At 42.4% G+C, this 21424-nt stretch overlaps 1 protein-coding gene across 2 annotated transcripts in view; it reads left to right on the top strand.

The window, feature by feature from the left end:
- cdk14 (cyclin dependent kinase 14) overlaps window positions 1-21424 on the top strand; it is an 860906-nt gene that overhangs the window by 593613 nt on the left and 245869 nt on the right. For both annotated transcript variants that reach the window (XM_070881317.1, XM_070881319.1), the window contains one exon: window positions 2923-2971. In XM_070881317.1, the coding sequence (XP_070737418.1) occupies window positions 2923-2971 (49 nt within the window). The remainder of the gene's footprint in view (window positions 1-2922; window positions 2972-21424) is intronic.

Below are 21424 nucleotides of genomic sequence, written 5' to 3'. Positions count from 1 at the left end.
AGGTGTCCTCATATAGGAAGTACAGAGTTAGCATGCAGGTGCAGCATGCAATTAAGAAGGCAACTGGCATATTGGCCTTTATTGCAAGGGGGTTAGAGTGTAAGAGTAAGAAAGTCTTACTACAATTGTACAGGGCTTTGGTAGCACCACACCTGAAGTGCTGTGCACAGTTTTGGTCTCCTTATCTGAGGAAGGATATGGAGGCGGTGCAACAAAGTTTCACTGGATTGATTCCTGGGATGAGAGATTGAGCAATTGAGCCTATATTCTCTGGAGTTTCGAAGAATGACAGATGATCTCATTGAAACATATAAGATTTTGAGGGGTTTGATAGGATAGATGCTGAGAGATTGTTTCCCCTGGCGGGAGAGTCTAGATCTGAGGCATAGTCTCAAGATAAAGGGTCAGCCATTTAAGACTGAGATGATGAGAAATTTCTTCATTTGGTTTTGAATCTTTGGAATTTTCTGCTCCAAAGGGCTGTGGAAGCTGAGTTGTTGAACATATTCAAGGCTGAGATATAGATTTTTGGACTCTTAAGGGAAACAAAGGATATGGAGATCGGGTGGGGAAATGGTGTTGAGATTGAAGATCAGCCATGATCTTATTGAATGGCGGAGTACGTTCGAGGGGCCATATGGCCCACTCCTGCTCCTAATTCTTATGTTCTTGTATCAACACCATGTCGATATGAGCAAGGCAGAGGTTGGGTGTTCTGCGCTGAGTGGCTCACCTCCTTTGCTCCCAAAGGCTTTCCACCATCTACAAAGCTCAAGGCAGAAGTGTGATGGACTGCTCGCCATTTGCCTGGATGGGTGCAGTCGCAACAATTTTCAAGAAGCTCATCACCCTGCAGTACAAAGCAGCCCACTTGATCAGCAACCGTGCCACTGAACTCAAAATCCACCCCTTCCACCACAGGTGCACTGTAGTTGCAGTCTGTACTATCTGCCAGATGCAGTGCAGCAACTCACCAAGGTTACTTCGACAGCATCTCCCAGCCCCATGACCTTTACTACCCTGGAGAACAAGAGCAATAATGTCATGTGAACCCATCAGTTCCGAAGTCATACACCACCCTGACTTGGAAAATGTATTGCTGTTCCTCACTGGGTCAATATCCTGGAATGTCATACCTAACCACTCATGAGAGCACCATCACCACAAGGATTGCAGCAGTTAAAGAAAAAACCCACCAACAGGGCAACTATGGACAGGGCCTAGCCATTGTTAATATCCTGTGAATACATTTCAACTAAAGCCCTAACAAGTGTGTTTCTGTTGATGATTCAGCCTTAAATACCTACTATCTCACTATCTGTCAATATGAGTTCTGTCCTGACCTACCATCTCGTCGTCCCTTGAACCTATGTATGCTCAACTTCAATGAACTTCCCTGGTAATTCATTCCATTTTTGGATGAAGATTTGCCTGAATCAAATTTATCAATAGCTTCATATTTTTGAAAATGTCATCGGATCACTTTTACAAATAAAACTGTTTAACTTCCTTAATCTATCTTCATAACTTAAACTCTTCTACCTTAGAACCATCTTTGTGGTACTTCTGTAGCCTTGCAAGGCTAGTAATACCCTTTCCATGGCTAGTTGACTGAAACAGCATGCATAGTCCAAATGGAGTCTGATCAATGCCTAGAAACACAGCAATGCAACTTTTATGATTTGCGTACTATCCCTCTGCTAATGCAATTTAGTAGTTCATTTGCATTTTAAGTTCAGAGTAGATTGGGACTGAGTAATGTCAGAGGCTTGGATTGCATTTATGTCTTCATACAGTAGAACCTTTACAAGGTCCTTAGCATAGTTAGCTACCAACTGATACTACAGTGAACACATTGCATTCTGTACAATACCAGATTTTAGATAATAAAAGTTATGAGAGAAAAATAAACAAATACAAAAGTTGTTGAATTGATACCTTGGAACAGTAGTAATGTGCTGTTCTGATTTAATGATCCAACTTCATTTGGCTCAGGTGAATTCTGCAGGATAAATTAGTCAGATTTACATAGACAATGACACATGATAATTAAAAGTACTGAATTAAACACCTGCAAATGTTGGATAAATCTGTCTGATGGTTTAAGTCCAGTGCCTTTTGCTCATCACGCATGATTATTTTTGTAAAATGCTATAATTCTATAGATGTTTAAATATTTTTGTAAATTAATAGCAGCACTGATGAGAGCTTCTCATCTTTATTTCCTAATCTATTCCTAAATTTTGCATTAATATTCAAGATAGTGGTAGTGATTAAGTTATAGGGCTGGAAATTCCCCATCCTTGCACCTGGTTTTTCGGCGCTATTTCGCCGTTTTTGCGAAAAACGGTGAACCGGGAAATTGGCTGAAGTCTTGCACCAGTGGTTTTTAAGTACCGCTGGGGAGCGGACCACCGGCATGCAAGCCTCGAAATAGCGCTTTCAATAGATATTTGGCTCGCAGCGCACCCGTAGATTTGACGGAAAAAAATGCCCGGGAAAAACCTGCATAGCAGCACTTGGAACAGCGGTAGGTATGAAGACCTGCAAAAATGGTAAGTTAAAGTTTTTATTTTTTAATTCTTTTGCAGTGGTTCGATAGAAAAGGGTCTTGTGATTGTTTAGTGATTTTTTTTTTTTGTTTTTGTTTTTTGGAATTTTTTATTTGGTGTGTGCCCCCCCAGGCCAAACTCGCAGCGGTATTGGCCTTGGAGAAAAGTTGCAGAAAATTTGAAGTTTGTGCCACGAATCCTCGTGCAGTACTGATTTTTACCGCTGGTTCTCTCAAATGTTAGGCTCGGAATCATAGCGGAGTCATAGCGGTATTTTTGGTGGAAAAATACCGCTATGACCAAAAATGGAATTTCTAGTCCTATATAGAATCTAACATGAAAACCACTAATGTGTATTTTTTTCTTGCAGATCGTTTCACACAGTACAGTTCTAAAAAACTTAGACAAGCATGGAATAAGTAAGTCTTTTTATAGATTACAGGTTTTTTACACCCCTTTGTGTTCAGGTTCCATCCATGATGGACTTTTGTGCTGTTTTTTATTGTTCTTAAAATGATTTGCCTTCTGTGAAAAATGAGTAAGATTCATATATCTGGCAATAAGTTCATTCCATGGAGTTTTTATAGACACAATGGCAAGATGAATATTGAATATATCTGTATAATTGTAAATTACAATTAATTTCCTCAGTTGAGCAGTTAATGGCTTCAGATTCAACAGACCAGCTTAAGTATGCATAGATGACGTTTCAAGAGCCAAAGATAATGTCTGTGGCAGTGTGAAACTTTAGATATGCTTATGATAATGGTGTAGTATTAATTTAGGAGTTTTCCATCTTCATGAACTAGGTATACAGTCAGCTGTTAGTTTAATTTGGGAGACACATGTTTCGGCTAGCATCAACAGTCTAGGTTGGAGGGTAACAGCGAAACTCAAGTGTTGTACAGTGCTGATTTACATATCGTTCTCATTTTGGTTATTATAAAGTAATAGATTGCTTAAAGGTTCATGTTTGTAATTTGCTTCACTAATCACTGATTTCCATAAAGCCTCATCTGGAGTTCATTGATGGTTATTGTTAAGTCTCAAATAAAGCAATATGACTAAGTACTATAGAGTTGAGTAAGTGTGACCTTAGTCTCTTTATTCTGACTCCAGAGTGCTGCCACAGCATGGGAGGCCTGCTTATATACAGTGTTCCCAAGGGATGTTGGTATCCCTTGGAACTCCAACAGATGTGCCCTCTGGTGGCGGTAGAATGCTGGTTACATGGTGTTGCATATACATAACAGTTATGTCGCTGGCAACTTGGCTTTACTAATGCAAGGACAAAGCTGGAGTTACAGTAACAGGATAAGTGCAAGAGGAAGGCGACTTATGTTGTGTAACCAAGCTCATGGAATTGTACTAGATTCAAGATGGATTTATTTCTGGGTTATTGATTTAATTTGTTTGAATGCATAATGAAATTTTACTGAAGATAAATGACCAAGAGCTTGGAAAGTTTATATACACAGTAACAGGATGATCTTTTTATCTATAATTTAATAATGATACAATTACAATATATTGCCATTAGGGGCACGAATATATGTATTGGCATCAGCTATATTTGTGAGAAAATTGATGCCAAAGCCTTTCAACCTTTTGGGCTCTTGTGAGCTTAAGTTTCTTCTGCTCAAAACAATTTGTTATTAGCAGTCAGTCATCTAGCATGCCAGGTTAGTGAATTGCATGCAGTTGAGTAAACCCACCTTGACCTTAAATAGGGTAGTTCTCGGGCTCCATTCTTTTTGGCCAGAAATGAAAGCGATGTTTCATTTTTCTTTTGAAATGAAAATGTTGAAGTTAATACACAAACCATGTTTCTTCCATGAGAGGAAATCCGTTGATGTGACCAGCGCACTCATCATCATACGCAGTCCCTCGGAGTCGAGGATGACTTGCTTCCACTCTAAAAGTGAGTTCTCAGGTGACTGAGGAGTCCAATGTGGGACCGACAGTCTCTGTCACAGGTGGGGGAGACAATAGTTGAAGGAAAGGCTGGGTTGATGCACGCTCTTCCACTGTCTACACTTGGTTTCTGCTGTTCTTGCCGATGGGACTCGAGGTGCTCAGCGCTCTTCCGGATACTGTTCCTCCATTTTGGGCGGTCGTGGACCAGGGATTCCCAGGTGTTGGTGGGGATGTTGCACTTTGTCAGGGAGGCTTTGAGGGTGTCCTTGAAGCGTTTCCTCTGCCCACCTGGGGCTCGCTTGCCTTGTCGAAACTCCGCGTAGAACGCTTGCTTTGGCAGTCTCATGTTGGGCTTTCGGACGATGTGGCCCACCCAATGGAGCTGATTGGGTGTGGTCAATGCTTCGATGCTGGGGATGTTGGCCTGAGCGAGAACACTAACGATGTGTCTATCCTGCTAATAGATTTGCAGGATTTTGCGGAGGCAGTGCTGGTGGTACTTCTCCAGCATTTTGAGGTGTCTGATAGTCCACATCTCTGAGCCATATAGGAGGGCGGGTATCACTACTGCCCTGTAAGAACATAAGAACACATAAAATAGGAGCAGGAGTAGGCCATACGGCCCCTCGAGCCTGCTCCACCATTTAATATGATCGTGGCTGATCCGATCATGGACTTAGGTCCTCTTCCCTGCCCGCTCTCCATAACCCCTTATTCCCTTATCATTTAAGAAACTGTTTTTTTTTCTTACGTTTATTCAATGTCCCAGCTTCCACAGCTCTTTGAGGCAGCGAATTCCACAGATCCACAACCCTCAGAAGAAATTTCTCATCTCAGTTTTAAATGGGTAGCCCCTTATTCTAAGGTTATGCCCTCTAGTTCTAGTCTCCCCCATCAGTGGAAACATCCTCTCTGCATCCACCTTGTCAAGCCCCCTCATAATATTTTATGTTTCGATAAGATTACCTCTCATTCTTCCAATGAGTCGAGGCCCAACCTACTCAACCTTTCCTCATAAGTCAACCCCCTCATCTCTGGAATCAACCTTGTGAACCTTCTCTGAACTGCCTCCAAAGCAAATATATCCTTTCGTAAATATGGAAACCAAAACTGCACGCAGTATTCCAGGTGTGGCCTCACCAATACCATGTACAACTGTAGGAAGATTTCCCTGCTTTTATACTCCATCCACTTTGCAATAAAAGCCAAGATGCCATTGGCCTTCCTGATCACTTACTGTACCTGCATACTAACCTTTTGTGTTTCACGCACAAGAACCCCCAGGTCCCGCTGTACTGCAGCACTTTGCAATCTTTCTCCATTTAAATAATAACTTGCTCTTTGATTCTTCCTGCCAAAGTGCATGACCTTATACTTTCCAATATTATACTCCATCTGCCAAATTTTTGCCCACTCACTTAGCCTGTCTGTCTTTTTGCAGATTATTTTGTGTTCTCCTTACAGATTGCTTTTCCTCCCATCTTTGTATAGTCAGCAAACTTGGCTACGTTACACTCAGTCCCTTCTTCCAAGTCGTTAATATAAATTGTAAATAGTTGGGGTCCCAGCACTGATCCCTGCGGCACCCCACTGGTTACTGATTGCCAACCAGAGAATGAACCATTTATCCCTACTCTTCGTTTTCTGTTCATTAGCCAATCCTCTATCCATGCTAACATATTACCCCCAACCCCGTGAACTTTTATCTTGTGCAGTAGACCATAAGCTGGATAGACTGGACGCGGGGAGGATGTTTCCCCTGGCTGGGAAGTCTAGAACAAGGGGTCACAGTCTCAGGATATGGGGTAGGAAATTTAGGACCGAGATGAGGAGAAAATTCTTCACTCAGAGGGTGGTGATTCTGTGGATTTTATCTACCACAGAAGGCTGTGGAGGCCAAGTCACTGAATATATTTAAGATGGAGATAGATAGATAGATTTCTAGAAACAAAAGACATCAAGGGGTATGGGGAAAAAGTGGGAGTATGGTATTATATAGAGGATCAGCCGTGATCATATTGAATGGCGTTGCAGACTCAAAGGACTGAATGGCCTACTACTGCTCCTATTTTCTATGTTTCTATGTTTCCCCTGGCCCGAATAGTGGGTGCATTTCCTACTGCTAAAATCCATGCTGCAAGGTGTAAGATTTCTAAATCTCTGGCATTAAATTTGACAGTGAGACAATTCTTCTAAAACAATTGGAATAATTTATTATGCACATCCACCTTAGTTACAACAGATACAATGAAGTTGTAATAAAGAATGATATACATTACTTCCCTTTGTCTGGCTGGTTCAGAAGTGAGGGAAAAGTCTTTGGCTGAGTTCTTTTAAACCTCTCAGAGCCATTGTCCCTCTGAAAGCCTCACGATTGGACCTTGGTTCCAGGGCAGTTCCTTATTGGTTCTCCTCACACATGTGACTGTCTGACCTGGCTCAGCCATCTCTTGATTAGATTAAATGCCTTTCCAATACACAAAACCCATGCGGCAACCTGTGAGGGTTTTCATTTTGTTTCTTTTGTTTCAAAACTGAGCTCATGCTGGCAACCTGTGGGCTTTCATTTTGTTTCAACACAAACAGGCCTTTCCATATAATCTACACTTAACATTTATACATACACAGAATCAATTTTAATCATTAATTTACCCAATCGTTGATCTGTTCCAGAGGGCTTGGATTCGTCCCTCAGGAGGTATCTATGCATTGCAACATGGTTCGGTGCTGGTCTGAGTCTGCTGCAGTTTTTTGCTCGGTGGCCTACCTTCTTACAATTAAAGCACTGTCCCTTAAAGGGGTAGTTTTGAGATCCCTCCAACATTGACACTGGTTTATTTGCAGTGGGTGGTGACTTCCCCTTTAACTGGTCTTTTACCATCTCCCAGGCTCTTTGAGCGCTGGTCTCTATATCTGTCCACTGATTGGTGGGCCTCATGGCTATTCCCAGGGTGGCTTTCACTAAAGGGTGGAGTTGGGTCACGAACATCGATTTAAATTGTTCCTGATTCTTTCCTACTGTAGCATTTGCAGGTGCCTGGTTCTGCGTACGTTGATAGATACAGGCGATTACTGAAGGCTCCAGGGGTCTTTTCTGGGCGCTGTTTGGTCTGATTAAGCAGAGCCACTAAGTTCAAGTTTTGGATCCCCAAATGGTTTAGGATCTCGGTCATGAGAGCATCGGCCGCTGCGGCAGCCTGGAGGACTGCTTCTGGCAGGTTATCTTTTAGGGAAGTGGAACAGGCCAAGAAGAGGACTCGTGTTAAGTCTCTCTCTTCCAACTCGGGGTGACCCCTCCTGAAATTTGCCCATCTCCTATTAACTTCCAGTGGGTCGTCCCCATCATTAATGAGTCCCAACTCGTGGCTACATGCTGTGGCGTCAGCGCCAGATATGGGCCATGAGTCGGTATGGTTATTGGTGATGTTGCCGTGCGCATTCTGTCGTGAAGATGTGGTTATTACGGCTACGATTGGCTCTTGTGTCTCCAAGGTATCCCATTCTACACCACTCTCCTGGGGATTATACTGACTGCCTTCCTCTTTCCAATCTGTCTCCCCCTCGTCCCCTTCTGCTGTCTCTGTTATGGCTCCCTGTCTTACTGCGGATACCAGGGCCTACTGCTCCCCTAACTTTTTAGCCTCGCTATTTCTTGTTGGCACTGGGAGTGATCTGCCTCCCTATATGGCTTCTTAATTACTTCCCTTAATGCCCCCCTAGCATTTTCTATCTCTTGCTGGAGCCTCAAGTTTTCCAATTTATATTTTTTTAACTCTAATTTGTTTTTATTTGCTTCAACAATGGCTGCTGTGGCATTTATGTTTGAGAGACTGTTGTTGTAGTAATGAAGCTGCCTGTTCGGCCCCTCTTTCTAATTGCTTAATACTGTGGTTTAACTGGCCAATTTCTTGTTTTAAATGTTGTATTTCTCCCTCTTTTAACTGCTTCACTAGTTGGAGCCCTTCTTCCTTTTGTTGTTTTATACCTTCAATCTCTCTCTTTTAGTTGAATCTTTTACTTGCAATTCTTTCAAATCTTGTATCATTTTGGCGTCCTATCTCATTAATTCCTCATCTCTCCGAGCACAATAAAATGTGCTGAATGCCACGAGACTGTTTGCCCGTTTTGGCCTTCGCTCTCCCTTATCTACTCTTTCCTGGATAAGTTTCACATCTCCCCAAATGACGCAGGTTGAACCTCATGGATGTGCCGTGCCTGTGCCTTTAACTCTTCTATCTCTTGTATCGGGGACTTTTTGAACAACAACTGATAAACTAGCTCAACATTTCTTTTTATTGTTGGCTTTCTGTCCCTGACTGATCCCTTCAGCCTGGGTTTTTTGAATATAACTGCTGATGGGTCCCCATTTCAACAATTACAACCACTCCACTTAAACAGTTACAACTATCGAGATAACTGCTCCTTACGACGCAATTTCTCCCGACCCGTTTAATCATTTCAATTATAATTCGCAACACAGATTAGAATTGCAACTCTGGAGATTTCCAATTGTTCAAAAGAATCATCAAAGAGCTGTCTCATCAGTTGCCTGCATTCTCCACCAATTGTAAGATTTCTAAATCTCTGGCATTAAATTTGACAGTGAGACAATTCTTCAACAATTGGAACAGTTTATTAAAAAAAACACACACACATGCACATCCATCTTAGTTCCAACAGATACAATGAGGTTATAATAAAGAATGATATACGTTACTTCCCTTTGGCTGGCTGGTTCAGGAGAGAGAGCAAAGTCTTTGGCTGAGTTCTTTTAAACCTCTCAAAGCCATTGTCCCTCTGAAAGCCTCAGGATTAGACCTTGGTTCCAAGGCAGTTCCTTATTGACTCTCCTCACACATGTGGCTGTCTGGCCTGGCTCAGCCATCTCTTGATTAGATTAAATGCCTTTCCAACACACAAAACCCATGCGGCAACCTGTGGGGGCTTTCATTTTGTTTCTTTCGTTTCAAAACTCAGCCCATGCTGGCAACCTGTAGGCTTTCATTTTGTTTCAACACAAACGGGCCTTTCCATATAATCTGCACTTTTAACATTTATACATACACAGAATCAATTTTAATCATTAATAAACACTTTTATTCTTACAAAGGGCAACTACCTGAGCCCACTTCCCATCCTCCAACCATGCCTGCTCCTTACCTCCATGTGTGAACATCGGATTTACCACCCAGATCGATCTTCCAGCCTACCGGACCCTCCTACTGCCAAGACTTTTGCTCCCCCACTGGATGTGGCTGACTCAGCTGCTTCTCTCGATCTCCGACAGCATCAGACGAGCCTCTGACCACAGCCCTCTTGCTACACACCATTCTCTAGCTGAGAAGGTGTCCAGGTGATTTACTATTCTCTGCGGTGCTGACCCGACCCTCTTGGTGCCTCGACTGCCCTTCGGCCGTCGGTCCCACTCGACTGTGGAAGCAAGAATAGCTGGAGGAATCGTGGCAGACACGTGGTGCGTGTAATAGCCCCGACCGCCATCTCTTCTCCTGCGACCCACCGAACAGAGCACTAGCTAACAGATGAAAGATGTTTAGTTTGTCTTTGGCATCTCAACTTTCAGTAAACACCTTGATAAACAAAGTTTAACAAATTGTTTGGTGAAGTGTTTGTCCATTGGCAGGATAAGACTGACTCGGAAGACTTCAAGCCCACATTAGCCATGAAGTGGTCATTTCTTGCATAAGCAAAGAGATTTATCTCCAGACCATCTATAAGGCAGTGACCCTGAGCTCGATCCTGGCTTTTACTAAGAATTATTGTCGTCATTTGACAGATAGGAATTCTAAGTGCATTGGTGATGCTGTGCTCCAAGCTGACCTAAAGATGCAGGAATCCTAAGCAGCTTTTTTATTGGTTTGGTTACACTAATTTGTATATAGATGTTCAAATTACCTACAGTAAGTATGGTTTTCTTCATTCATTCAAAGAGTCTCACGTAAAACTCCTTTACAGCCCATTCTTTGTCTTTCTAAAACGACAATCTTGAAATTATACCTTTTGGAACATTAACCCACACTGTATCAAGGGTTTAATGCAGTTTCGTCTGTTCAAAGAACCACGGGCATGATCTCGACAGCTATTCTGCAGTGGGGTGGAAGTAGATCACTTAACCCCTTGGGCAAAACATTCACAGCATACTTGTGTGTATTTCTTGTGGGGTGATGGTGTGAAGAGTGAACCTCTTTCAAAGAATGAGGAAAACCATAATTCGAGGATTTTTTGGTGCTGATTTGTGATTCACAACTTAACGTTTTTAAAACATATACTAAAGTGCATGCAAGAGAAGTTGTAATTTACATTTTCCAAATTTACCTGCAAATTTTGTAAAGTCAGATATATATGTGTATGTGTACTGAATGCAAAAGGCTTTGAAGACTGTTCTACAAATGTGGCTGATATACACATTAAGAATGCAGATGTTTGCATGATTAATTCTTTGCTGCTAGAAATAAGAGACCAAGAAAATTTGAGGATAGATACCAGATTCCTAAAGTTGTTTTATTGTACCTTCTGTCAAAATATCGAAGACACTGGTTTTGGCAAGCAGTGTAATAATCTATCCAATTTATTTGTTACTAACAACAAAAGGTAAATATTTTCAATTAATCAATGTTTTTCTAAACAATTAAATAATTGTACAGTTTCTTTCTTTTGTGTTGTTTAGATGAGGTAGGAGATTCTAACTATAAATTCTTTAGGATTTCAGAACTCTAATGCACATTATGAATCATCCACGTGCTTGACAAAGACCAGTCACACCTCAGTTGTTACACCTGTCTACTTCAATTAAGCTTTAGTCGTGCACTGTGACGGTCGTTTTCTGTTGTTATAGAAGGAAACTGAAAGGCAGTGATATATGAAATAACTAGATCTAACAATTGAGCTGTAATGGGCCTTGCAACATACTAGTCCATATCATCTCTTGCCATGTGTATGTACATCTGTGTGTGTATATCTTAAAGCATGTGATAGATTTTAATAATGTAGGTACCCTGTATATAATAAAATCTTTAACTCATTCAATACCACAGAAACTATCTGATATCCTCTACAACAATCCCTGGCCCTGGAAACGCACATCAGATGTCATATTTATTGCAGCTATATTGAATGGATTTAGGTCGTAGCAGGTTATATTGTGATGGTATTATGGAGGGAATTACTGAATGTAGGTTAGAGATGAGGATTCAGTGGCTTACTGAAATTAACCAGCAAACAACATTATAGGCTCAGAGACTGAGTGAGTTACGAGTGCTAGACTCTGGTTATTTCATTTTACCATAAACTAGAGATCCAGCCTTTATCTGACCCATTCTGATTAGCAGCCGCTTAATTTTCTTCCTTTATCTGAAGGATTACTGGTGCAGCTGTATTCTTATAGCACACCCAAGCAACCATTCTTCGTGTGAACCTAAAAGGTGTCTAAAAAGCAGGCTATCCAACAGTGGAGGGTATCACAGCCTAGCCTGATGCACCGTCCTTGTCTGATGTCCAAACGCAATAACCTGCAGCATGACCTGAACAAAAGCCAAGCTTGAGACAACAAATACTTGTATACATTTGTGCCATGTAACTGCCAGGCAATGACTATCGATAACAAGAAAAGGCCCAACCACCTTCCCTTGCTTTCAACTGCACCACCATCAGAGTTTCCCACCATCAACATCCTGGGGTTCATCATCAGGTAGAAGCTTAATTGGAGCAACAATATCAACGGTGTGGCTACAATAGCAGGGCAGAGATTGAGTGCTCTGCTATGAGAAACTCACCTCATGATTTCTTAAAGCCTTTCCACCGTCTACAAGGCTCATGACGACACTTACCTTGATCAATGAAGCTGCCAGCTCCAGCACACTGGTTGCAATGTGTACAATCTATAGGATGCACAGCAGCAACTCATAAAGCTTAACTACAACAGCTCCTCAACCTCTACACCCAAGAAGGACAAGAGTAGCAAATGATGAAAACACCTCCAAGCCACACACCATGCTGACTTGAACATATGTTGCTATTCCTTTATTGTTCCTGGGTTCCCTACCTAACATGATCACCACAAGGACTGCAGTGATTCAGGGAGAATGGCCACCACCACCACCTTGGGGCGGCTCGGGATAAGTAACAAATGCAACCTTACTGACATTGTCCACGACCTGAGAACAAATATAAAAGAAAATTGCATAGCCCACTATGGGGAAGGACTTTGGAAGCTGGACCCCTCCATTTGCGAGAAGCTCCTTTCTGTGGTGAACTGCCTTATCCTAGAAAAGACAAAGTAGAAATAGAGACTGTGATGGTAGATCTGGATTCTGTGTGATGGTTGACTCTGAAGACACAGGTGCGCAGCATGTGGATGGTAGGCATGGCAAGTGTGTTGGTGAGTTGTGCTGAGATGCTGGTGCTGAAGGAAAGAGTGCTGTGCAAGGGAGGTAGTGGGAAATACACTGTGGAGATCATGGACGACCATGGGAAGGAGGCGAGATTGTGAAGGAAGGCACGGGTGGATGATCAGAAATCATGCGCCGAGAGAGCAGAGAAAAGGTACCTTGCCTACCTTGCCTACCTTGTCTCTCCTGGCGAGGCCATTGATTGACACTGCTGACCAGTATCACCTCTGGCCATGCACTTTGGGCCAGAGCTCTGCTCAACTTCCAGCAATGACAAGACCATCTTCCTGTCCTGAACTTCCTGCAGCAACATCTCAGTACTGTATTTGTTAAGTCAGGGTGCCCTGCTTCTTCGTGGAGTGATGCAGACATAGCTGACTTTCTTCTCAACAAAAGAAAAGTGTCAATTTTAGCCAGATGAAATGGGACAGAACCAGAGCAAAGAGAGCCAAAACATTTTTTTTTAATTTTTTACTGATGCAGCCAAGCCACAGTCAATGAGCTCAATTTTCCGCAGTGATTTGCGCCGTTTTTTTTTAACCTAAGTTTAAAACAAATACAAGTTTTCCCAATCAATTTGCACCAGTGTAACTCAGTTAGTTACGATTTTTTTAGGTTTGTTTTTTTTTGTCAAAGGGGGTGTAACTTAGGCAAGTTTGGCCAGCTCAGGGTTACTCCAGTTCTTCATCGGCCAGTGTATGTGGCCTCTGTTGAAAAACCTTCTGGTGAGTTAAGGAAATCGGTGCAGGTAAGTAAATCAGCGCAGCAGATGCCCGGACAGCAGCAGGAGAGGTAGGAGAGAGGGGGGGAGTGGGTGGGAGCCTTTTGGGTATAGTTAGGTGCGGGGACTGGAAGGGAGAAGGCTGTTTAGCCTGGGATAAGTGCGGGGATTGGTATCGGGAGACCATTCGGCCGGGGATAGATGCAGGGACCAAGAGGGAGGAGGCCATTCGACCAGGGATAAGTGTGGGGACTGGGAGGCCCTTCGGCCTCGGATAGGAGCGGGGACCGTCATCCGCATGGGGTGGGTGGGGGAGGAAACTTTAATAATTTAATGGAGGTAAGTTGCTGCAATGTTTAGTGTGCTTGTGCTTGATAAGTTGCTGTAATGTGCTTGTGCTTGGTTGCTGTGAGCTGGCTGTAAATGTCACTGTCCAGCCTCAGCCTGCATTGTGTCCCTGGTTATCGTGACAACCTGATCTTTTTGGCGTGAATCAAGGCTCCACCCCCCCCCCAAAACTAAACGACAGGCTAGGCGGCACCCAAGTTGGAAGATTTTTTTTTGCCGTACTTGGGGACCCCCAAAAAACGGAAGTAACTCTTCAAGTATGCCAAAAAACAGCCAGGATACAGACCAAAATTGAAAAGAGAACAATCAATCCAGCCAAAGGAAAAGTTCCACCCAACTACCAAAACACTGCTCCTTTAAGCTACCACCAACCTTTAAAGCCTGTAAAGCATCTCAATTTCCGATAGCGTGACACCATGTGCATTGATGTGTACTCCATGTGTAACTATCTGCTGAAAGACACACCAGAGGGATCCAGAGTGTAGACCAATCCCTCTTTTTATGATTTCAGCTTTTACTTTTTTTCCCTTTCTACAATCTACTTTCAATTATTTTTTTTCTCAAGATGATCTTGGTCTACATAACTTACCTCTTTAATTTTTGAATAAGTTTTATATGAAAGATCTAACAATTGTATAGCCTGTTTGAAAATGTGTTTAAAACATAAAGATTAAATAAGTGTACCTTTAGCCCATATCTGGAATAATCTTTTGTTGGAACAAAGCTTTTGACAAAAAAAAATTATAGATTTCAGAAGGACTGCTTTAGAGCTCTATTGTATCAGAATTTCAAAGAGAGTAATTAATATTAGTCCTTAAGTGGCAGATTGGCCACTACCAGTCTCTTGTATAAAATTCAGCTGAAGTATCTGACCTCCTATTTATTATTGAGATCAACTGTGATAAGCCTGGCAATTGTGATTACTTTATCTATTCTTGAGCACTGAGATGCGTGGAATAAATTGAGGCTCTGTGACGAGGTTATGTGAATGAAATAATGGAGTTCAGTGTTTAGTGTTTTTGCACCTGTCATTGCGAGGGGGTTGACTGACTTGATGATTCAAGGGGATTTTCCATTTTCTTTTTTGATTGTCAAATCCCATTTCCTACAGCAAGAGATGTAGGCAAATATTAGCAAATTCCTTTATAGGTGATTGAGTATTTAAAAATAATGCACATTAAGTTCTTTATTGTACAGGAGCTTCTTTCCCCCCAAAACTCAAAGCATGTTTACTAAGACAAGGACACTCATCAAATAATAATCTTGCTTTGGTTTGAGGTGTCTCTGCAGTTCCCTTTATTTTTTAATTGTGCAATAGGTTTAATTTGTTGTCCATTCTAATTTGTTAGCTTTATAAAAATTGCAGGAAGTAAGAATGACAGTTTTACTTCTTGATGATTTCCTCATAGAAAGATTCCAATGGAGATAAGTGCATGCATATTTGTAGGTGTGGTCATTTTGAATGCTTGTATCTGCTTGGTGGATGAAGATGTGTGACTATAGATGTGAGTGGAAAGTAATAAATGATCTCTGATAAAACATGAATGGGGAGTTTACAAAAATGTCTGCAAGGGGAGACGAGAAGAGAAGAGCTAACAATCTGTTGGGAGTTCTGATAAATTCTGCGACAAATTAATCCACATTTCAATGTCATGTGCAATTCATTATCATATTGGCATTTAGCATCAAACACGCAGATGGATTTCCTAAAGAAACTGTAGCATCTCCTGCAGCACTAACCCTTTTTACAATTACAACCTTTCTCCTAGTACATAGCCAGTACCAAAATAAGTACCACCTCATCACAAAGTAGCTTCACATCGGAGTGAAGCAATCTTTTGATAGGAATACAAAAAAACATGCCTGTTTACAACAGATTTCAGTAGAATTGGAGAAGTAGAATTTCTGTTTGAAGCTCAGATACCTGGATGTACAGTATAGCTTGTTTACCTTTAACCACTTTCCATTCAATCTTCCTGATTCACCGTGCAACATGCATTAACATACTTATGATCATGAACTTCCTGTTTATGACTCAATAGGTCATGCCCAGCTGTTTAGTATGAGGAAAATGAAAAGCTGTTATACCAGTGTATGTGTTCCCTTCCCCCAAACCCATTTAAAACCTAGTTCCACAGCCATGGGAGTCATAACTCCTAGAAATTGTTTAGCCTTTCTCGGGATTCTCAAACCTTCAAGTGCTTTGAGACAAAAGTTACATTTTCAAATCCTTTGGGATCAGAAGCAAGATTCATTCCATTTATGCAGGAGGAATCAAAGGAGCTAAATTGCAGCTTGAAGTGGTCTGTGATACAATGAGCAGTCTTCTGCTTTTGGCCTTTAAGTCATTCACTATTAAACTTGAATGCATAATGCCGTAATGTTCAGATCAGGGTGGATTGTCAAGTGAGGCACCGTCTCACTTAGAATTATCACATACTTTGTTAATCTAAAACTGTATTTCTATTAGCAAAGTTTTATTAATAAGCATTGTAATAAATAACAAATTAATTGCTACTAAAGTTTAAATCACGATTTACTATTTCCGCATAAGAATACATGTAGTGTGTTCAATCTAAAGATATTACACATGCAAGAAGGGCCTGTTGCCATGGTAAAAAAAATAGCTTTGTTAGGAAAACTCAGATTGCCTCAGGAGGATGTATGCAACCATTTTTCAGAATTGAGAATTTGAGTTGGGGTGCTGCTGAGAAAATGGCATCAGTTAAAACCAACAGTGATGATGTGTGCAATCTTAAACAAAATAATTTTTCTCTTCGATCTTGAAAAGAGGAGGGTATAATTGTAAAATATGGCAGGATATCACCAGCACTGCAAATCACAAAGAAAAACAGGATGGCATCAAGGCAATTTCAGGTCTTTTGGTATGAAAATATCATCATCATAGGCAGTCCCTCGAAACGAAGAATGACTTGCTTCCACGCCAAAAAAGAATAACTTCACAGGTGTTTCAATGAAGGACCTAAAATTCCAGGTCCCGAACTACATCCTGAAGGGTGGATGATGCCTGTGCATGGATTTTTTTAACGTGTGGTGGCCGTTGCACACCAGCCACCACACGGGCTTCACAGAGCAAGGTCTTGGCCCAGTGGCAAGGATTAACCAAGACGACTGGAGACCTGCTCTGCTGCACGGACCTAGTGCGCGCACACATCGCAGTGTGGGCTGGCCCGTGCTGCCCCTGGGCCCCTGGCCCCGAACTCACGCCTCTCTTGGGCCCCGATCACGTCCCTCTACAGTCTCTCGCCGCTCCTTCGTCCTGACCTCGCTTTTCTTCTGTACCTGCCCATGCTCCAATCATCGACCTGGACCTTGATGACGTCCCTCTTCACTGCCGTCGCCCTCCTGCATCAGCTCGTGCTACTCCGCGCCGCTCCAGGGGTCTCCACGCTAGTGGTTAACTGGCTATGTAGTAAGTCATCTCGTCCGTCAAAAAGGTTATCAGCTGCCTCTGGTTCAAATCCATCTTCTCATCTTTCCCATGAAGATTTGATGAAGCTGGACAATTCTTCGGCTCATCCCTGAAAAAAGCATAAATAATTGTCCTGTTCAAGCCCAGTGCACAATTATCATTAAGGTAATGTCTTCAAATACTAGTTTGAGTTGTTCATTCGGACTCTCTCGTTTCTTCGTTTTGAAGAATGCAAATGCTGTCTTTTTTTTCAACTGGTCATTTAAAAGACCAATGTCTGGAAAATGCTTTCCGTGTTTGTAAGCAAAACCACATGATGAACCAATTAACATAATTATAATAACCAAATAATGCGGATGCTGGAATACGAAACAAAAACAGAAAATGCTGGAAACACTCAGCAGGCCAGGCAGCATCTGTGAAGAGAGAAACGGTTAACGTTTCAGGTCTGAAATGAAATTCTGACTAATTTCTCAGACCTGAAACACTAAATGTTTCTCTCTCCACGGATGCTGCCCGGCCTGCTGAGTGTTCCCAGCATTTTTTGTTTTTGTGTTGAACATCATTATAATGTTATTTCTGTTGTAATAATGTAATTACATTCAGCCCTGTTCCCTCAGGAATGGTGACTCAATGATCCTTGGACACTATTGGTTTTGCCTGTATCATATAGAGATTCTAACTGTGACAGATTTCTTTGCACAATAAAGCTTTAAAAAAATGGCCAATAATTTGCGGTTAGCGGTGAAGCAAAGGTCTTCGCGGCTGGTCCCAAAGTAAGCTTCGCACAAAGATCTTGTGATCTCTGTGCTGAGAAGTTCAGCCTTTCCGACGTGTAATTGAAATCAACGGAAGTTAATGGGGATTCCCAGTGAGGAGCTGCAGTGATGTCAACAAGCTGTCTAAGCAGCCAATCAAAATGCAGAATTCTCACAGATAGCAAACCAGGAAGTGGGTAAGCTCCTTTGATTTTTAACTTTGTAAAATTTTAGAGAGCAAAACAAAGACTCTCATATGCAGAAAAAGCAAACCTGAAATAAAGATAAACAAGTTTCTTAAATATTTTAATTTCTATTAAAATGGATAAATTTGACTGCACAAAATTAAAATTAGTTTTTCAGGTGGCCAGTTTGTCGTCATCGGGCCCACAAATTCGGGGCCAATATTCAAAGTTAAAGATCTGCTTTCCCTCCCTCTTGACTGGGTGTGGCATTGTGAGATCTAACATGAAGGAAGAAAACTAAGTTTATGGATTCTGCTCTCAACACTGCCATTCCACGTCGCAGCAACCCTCTGCAAAAGGAAATTTCTTGTTACCTCTGCCTTTGTTCTTTTGGTGATTGGGGAGCGGGGGTGGGGCAGCGACAGGCAGGTAGTACAATGATTGACCGAGACGGACCATTCACAGAGCATGCAAGGAATTTGTAAGCCTCACACATGTCTTCCATTGTCCAATAATGGAACAGTAAAGACAGCACTATGTTAGGAAGCCATTATTGATGCTGCGAAGGTAAAAATTAATCTCTCTTTTTCTGTATAGAAATAGTAAAACAATGGAAAGTGTAAACTTTTAAACTTTAATTGTTCATTTCTGAAATTTATGTTCATGTTACTGTTTGACAGACAGACTCCTTGCACAGCCCCAGTCACTCTCCTTACCCTCTCTGAATATTACTCTGGTTTGGTTTTTATGCCTGATGTGCAGGCCCAGGTTTAGGTTTCTGAGGCATCTTGGCTCCCTTGCATTTTTACTAAACCTGATCAGCAATTGGGTACTTTGCACCCATCAAGGGAACAGTAGCATAATGGTAATGTTACTGGACTAGTAATCCAGAGACCTGCGCTAATAATCTGAAGACAAGAGTATGCATCCCACCACAGTAGCTAGGGACTTCAAATTCAGGTAATTAAATAAATCTGGAATAAATTTTTCAAAGCTAGCATCAGTAATGGTGACCATTAAACTACTGGATTGTCCTAAAAACCCATCTTGTTCACTAATGTCCTTTAGGAAAGGAAATCTGGTGTCCTTTCCCAGTGTGGCCTATATGTCACTCCAGAACCACAGCAATGTGGTTGATTCTTAACAACCCTCTGAAATGGTGGCTCACCACCACCTTCTCAAGGGCAATTGGGGATGGGCAATAAATGCTGGCTATGACAGTGACGCCCATATCCCAGGAATTAATAAATAAAAAGAAAACATACACCATTGACCAGAAACTGAATTGGACCAGCCATACACATACTGTGGCTAAAAGAGCAGGTCAGAGGGCTTGGTAATCTGTGGCGAGTGTCTCGCTTCCTGATTCCCCAAAGCCTTTCCACCATTTCCAAGGCACAAGTCAAGAGTGTGATGGAATAATCTCCACTTACCTGGATGAGTACAGCTCCAACAACACTCAAAAAAAAAAACCAACACCACCCAGGACAAAGCAGCCCGCTTGTTTGGCACCCCATCCACCACCTTAAGCATTCACTCCCTCCACCACCGGCACATCATGGTTGTAGTGTGCACCATCGGGTAGCATAGTGGTTGTTATTGGATAAGTAATCCAGAGGCCTGAACTAATGATCCAGAGATGCTGGGGAATTTAAATTCAATTAAATAAAATTGGAATAAAAAGCTAATGTCAGTAATGGTGACCATGAAACTCCAGGATTGTCTTAAAAATCTATCTGGTTCACTAATGTCTTTTAGGGAAAGAAACCACCATCCTTACCTGGTCTAGCCTATATGGGCCTCCAATGTGGTTGACTCTTAACTTCCCTCTGAAATGGCCTAGCAAGCCACTCAGTTGTCTCAAACCGCTACGGCGGGCATACCTTCACACACACACTGCAGCAGTTCAAGAAGGCGGCTCACCACCACCTCCTCAAGGGCAATTAGGGATGGACAATAAATGATGGCCTTGCCAGCGACACCCACATCCTGTGGATACATTTTTAAAAATCTACAAGATGCACTGCTGAAACTCGCTAAGGCTTCCTTGACAGTACCTCCCAAACCCGCGACCTCTACCGCCTAGAGCAACAAGGGCAGTAGGCGCATAGGAACACCACCACCTCCAAGTTCTCCACCAAGTCACACACCATCCTGCATTAGAAATATATAACAGTTGCTTCATCGCTGAGTCAAAATTCTGGAACTCCCTCCATAACAGCACTGTGGGAGCACATTCACTACAAGGACGACAGCAGTCCAAGGCAGTGGATCATCACCTTCTCGAGGGCAATTAGGGAAGGGCAATAAATGTTGGCCTTGCCAGCGATGCTCACATCTCACGATCAAATTTAAAAAAATTATAACTCTGATCTGTTCTCCAGGTTCTATCACAGATTTATTTATGTACTCTGCTATTTCTTTGTCTACCTATAGTGAGTACAGAAACTGTTCAAAGCATTTCCTTCGCTCTGAATGGATCTCACAAACTTCTCTCCAAATTTTCTACAGAAATGGGGGATTGAAATTCAGGTGCACCAGAAAGCTGGCGCACCTATGAGTTTTGGAGTGGTACATACTGCTGGAACTCCTGGTACGGTAAGTAGATCCATTTCAGGACTTTGATATTTTTTCAAAGTCCGACAGGAAATGGATCATAATGGGGGGGTGGACCTTAGACTCAAACCCAGGCTGACTGGCTGAAAATGGGTCACTCCGGGCCTCCGCCGCTGTCAATCAGCGGTGGAGTCGTGGTGATGTCACAGCACGTCTGCGTCACCACACACTCCCCTCCGTTAAAGGGGAGAGATACTATAATTTTTTAACTTTGGCCACTGGGCCGCCAGGGAAGCTTTCGGCTAGCCCAGTGGCCTGGCACCCAAGAGGGGGTGCCAAGCTGCCCATTGGCGGCCCGGCAGAACCCGGGGGCAGTATTTTGCCAGCCGATCGACAAGTAGGCCGCCAAAAATGTTTCCATTGCAGCTGCGGCAGTGGGGCTCTCTTCTTTAAGGGCAACTGTGCTGCCGGGCCGCACTCAGAAAAACGTGCCGAGGGGCACCGTGCAGCGGGGGATCGAGCAGTTGAGCTGGTATGTATTTTTATATC

This window comes from Pristiophorus japonicus, chromosome 5 (genome assembly GCF_044704955.1).
Source record: "Pristiophorus japonicus isolate sPriJap1 chromosome 5, sPriJap1.hap1, whole genome shotgun sequence".
NCBI classification, from domain to species: Eukaryota; Metazoa; Chordata; class Chondrichthyes; family Pristiophoridae; genus Pristiophorus; species Pristiophorus japonicus.
Note: the sequence above shows the minus strand (reverse complement) of the source record. Positions and strands in the feature narration are given on the sequence as shown.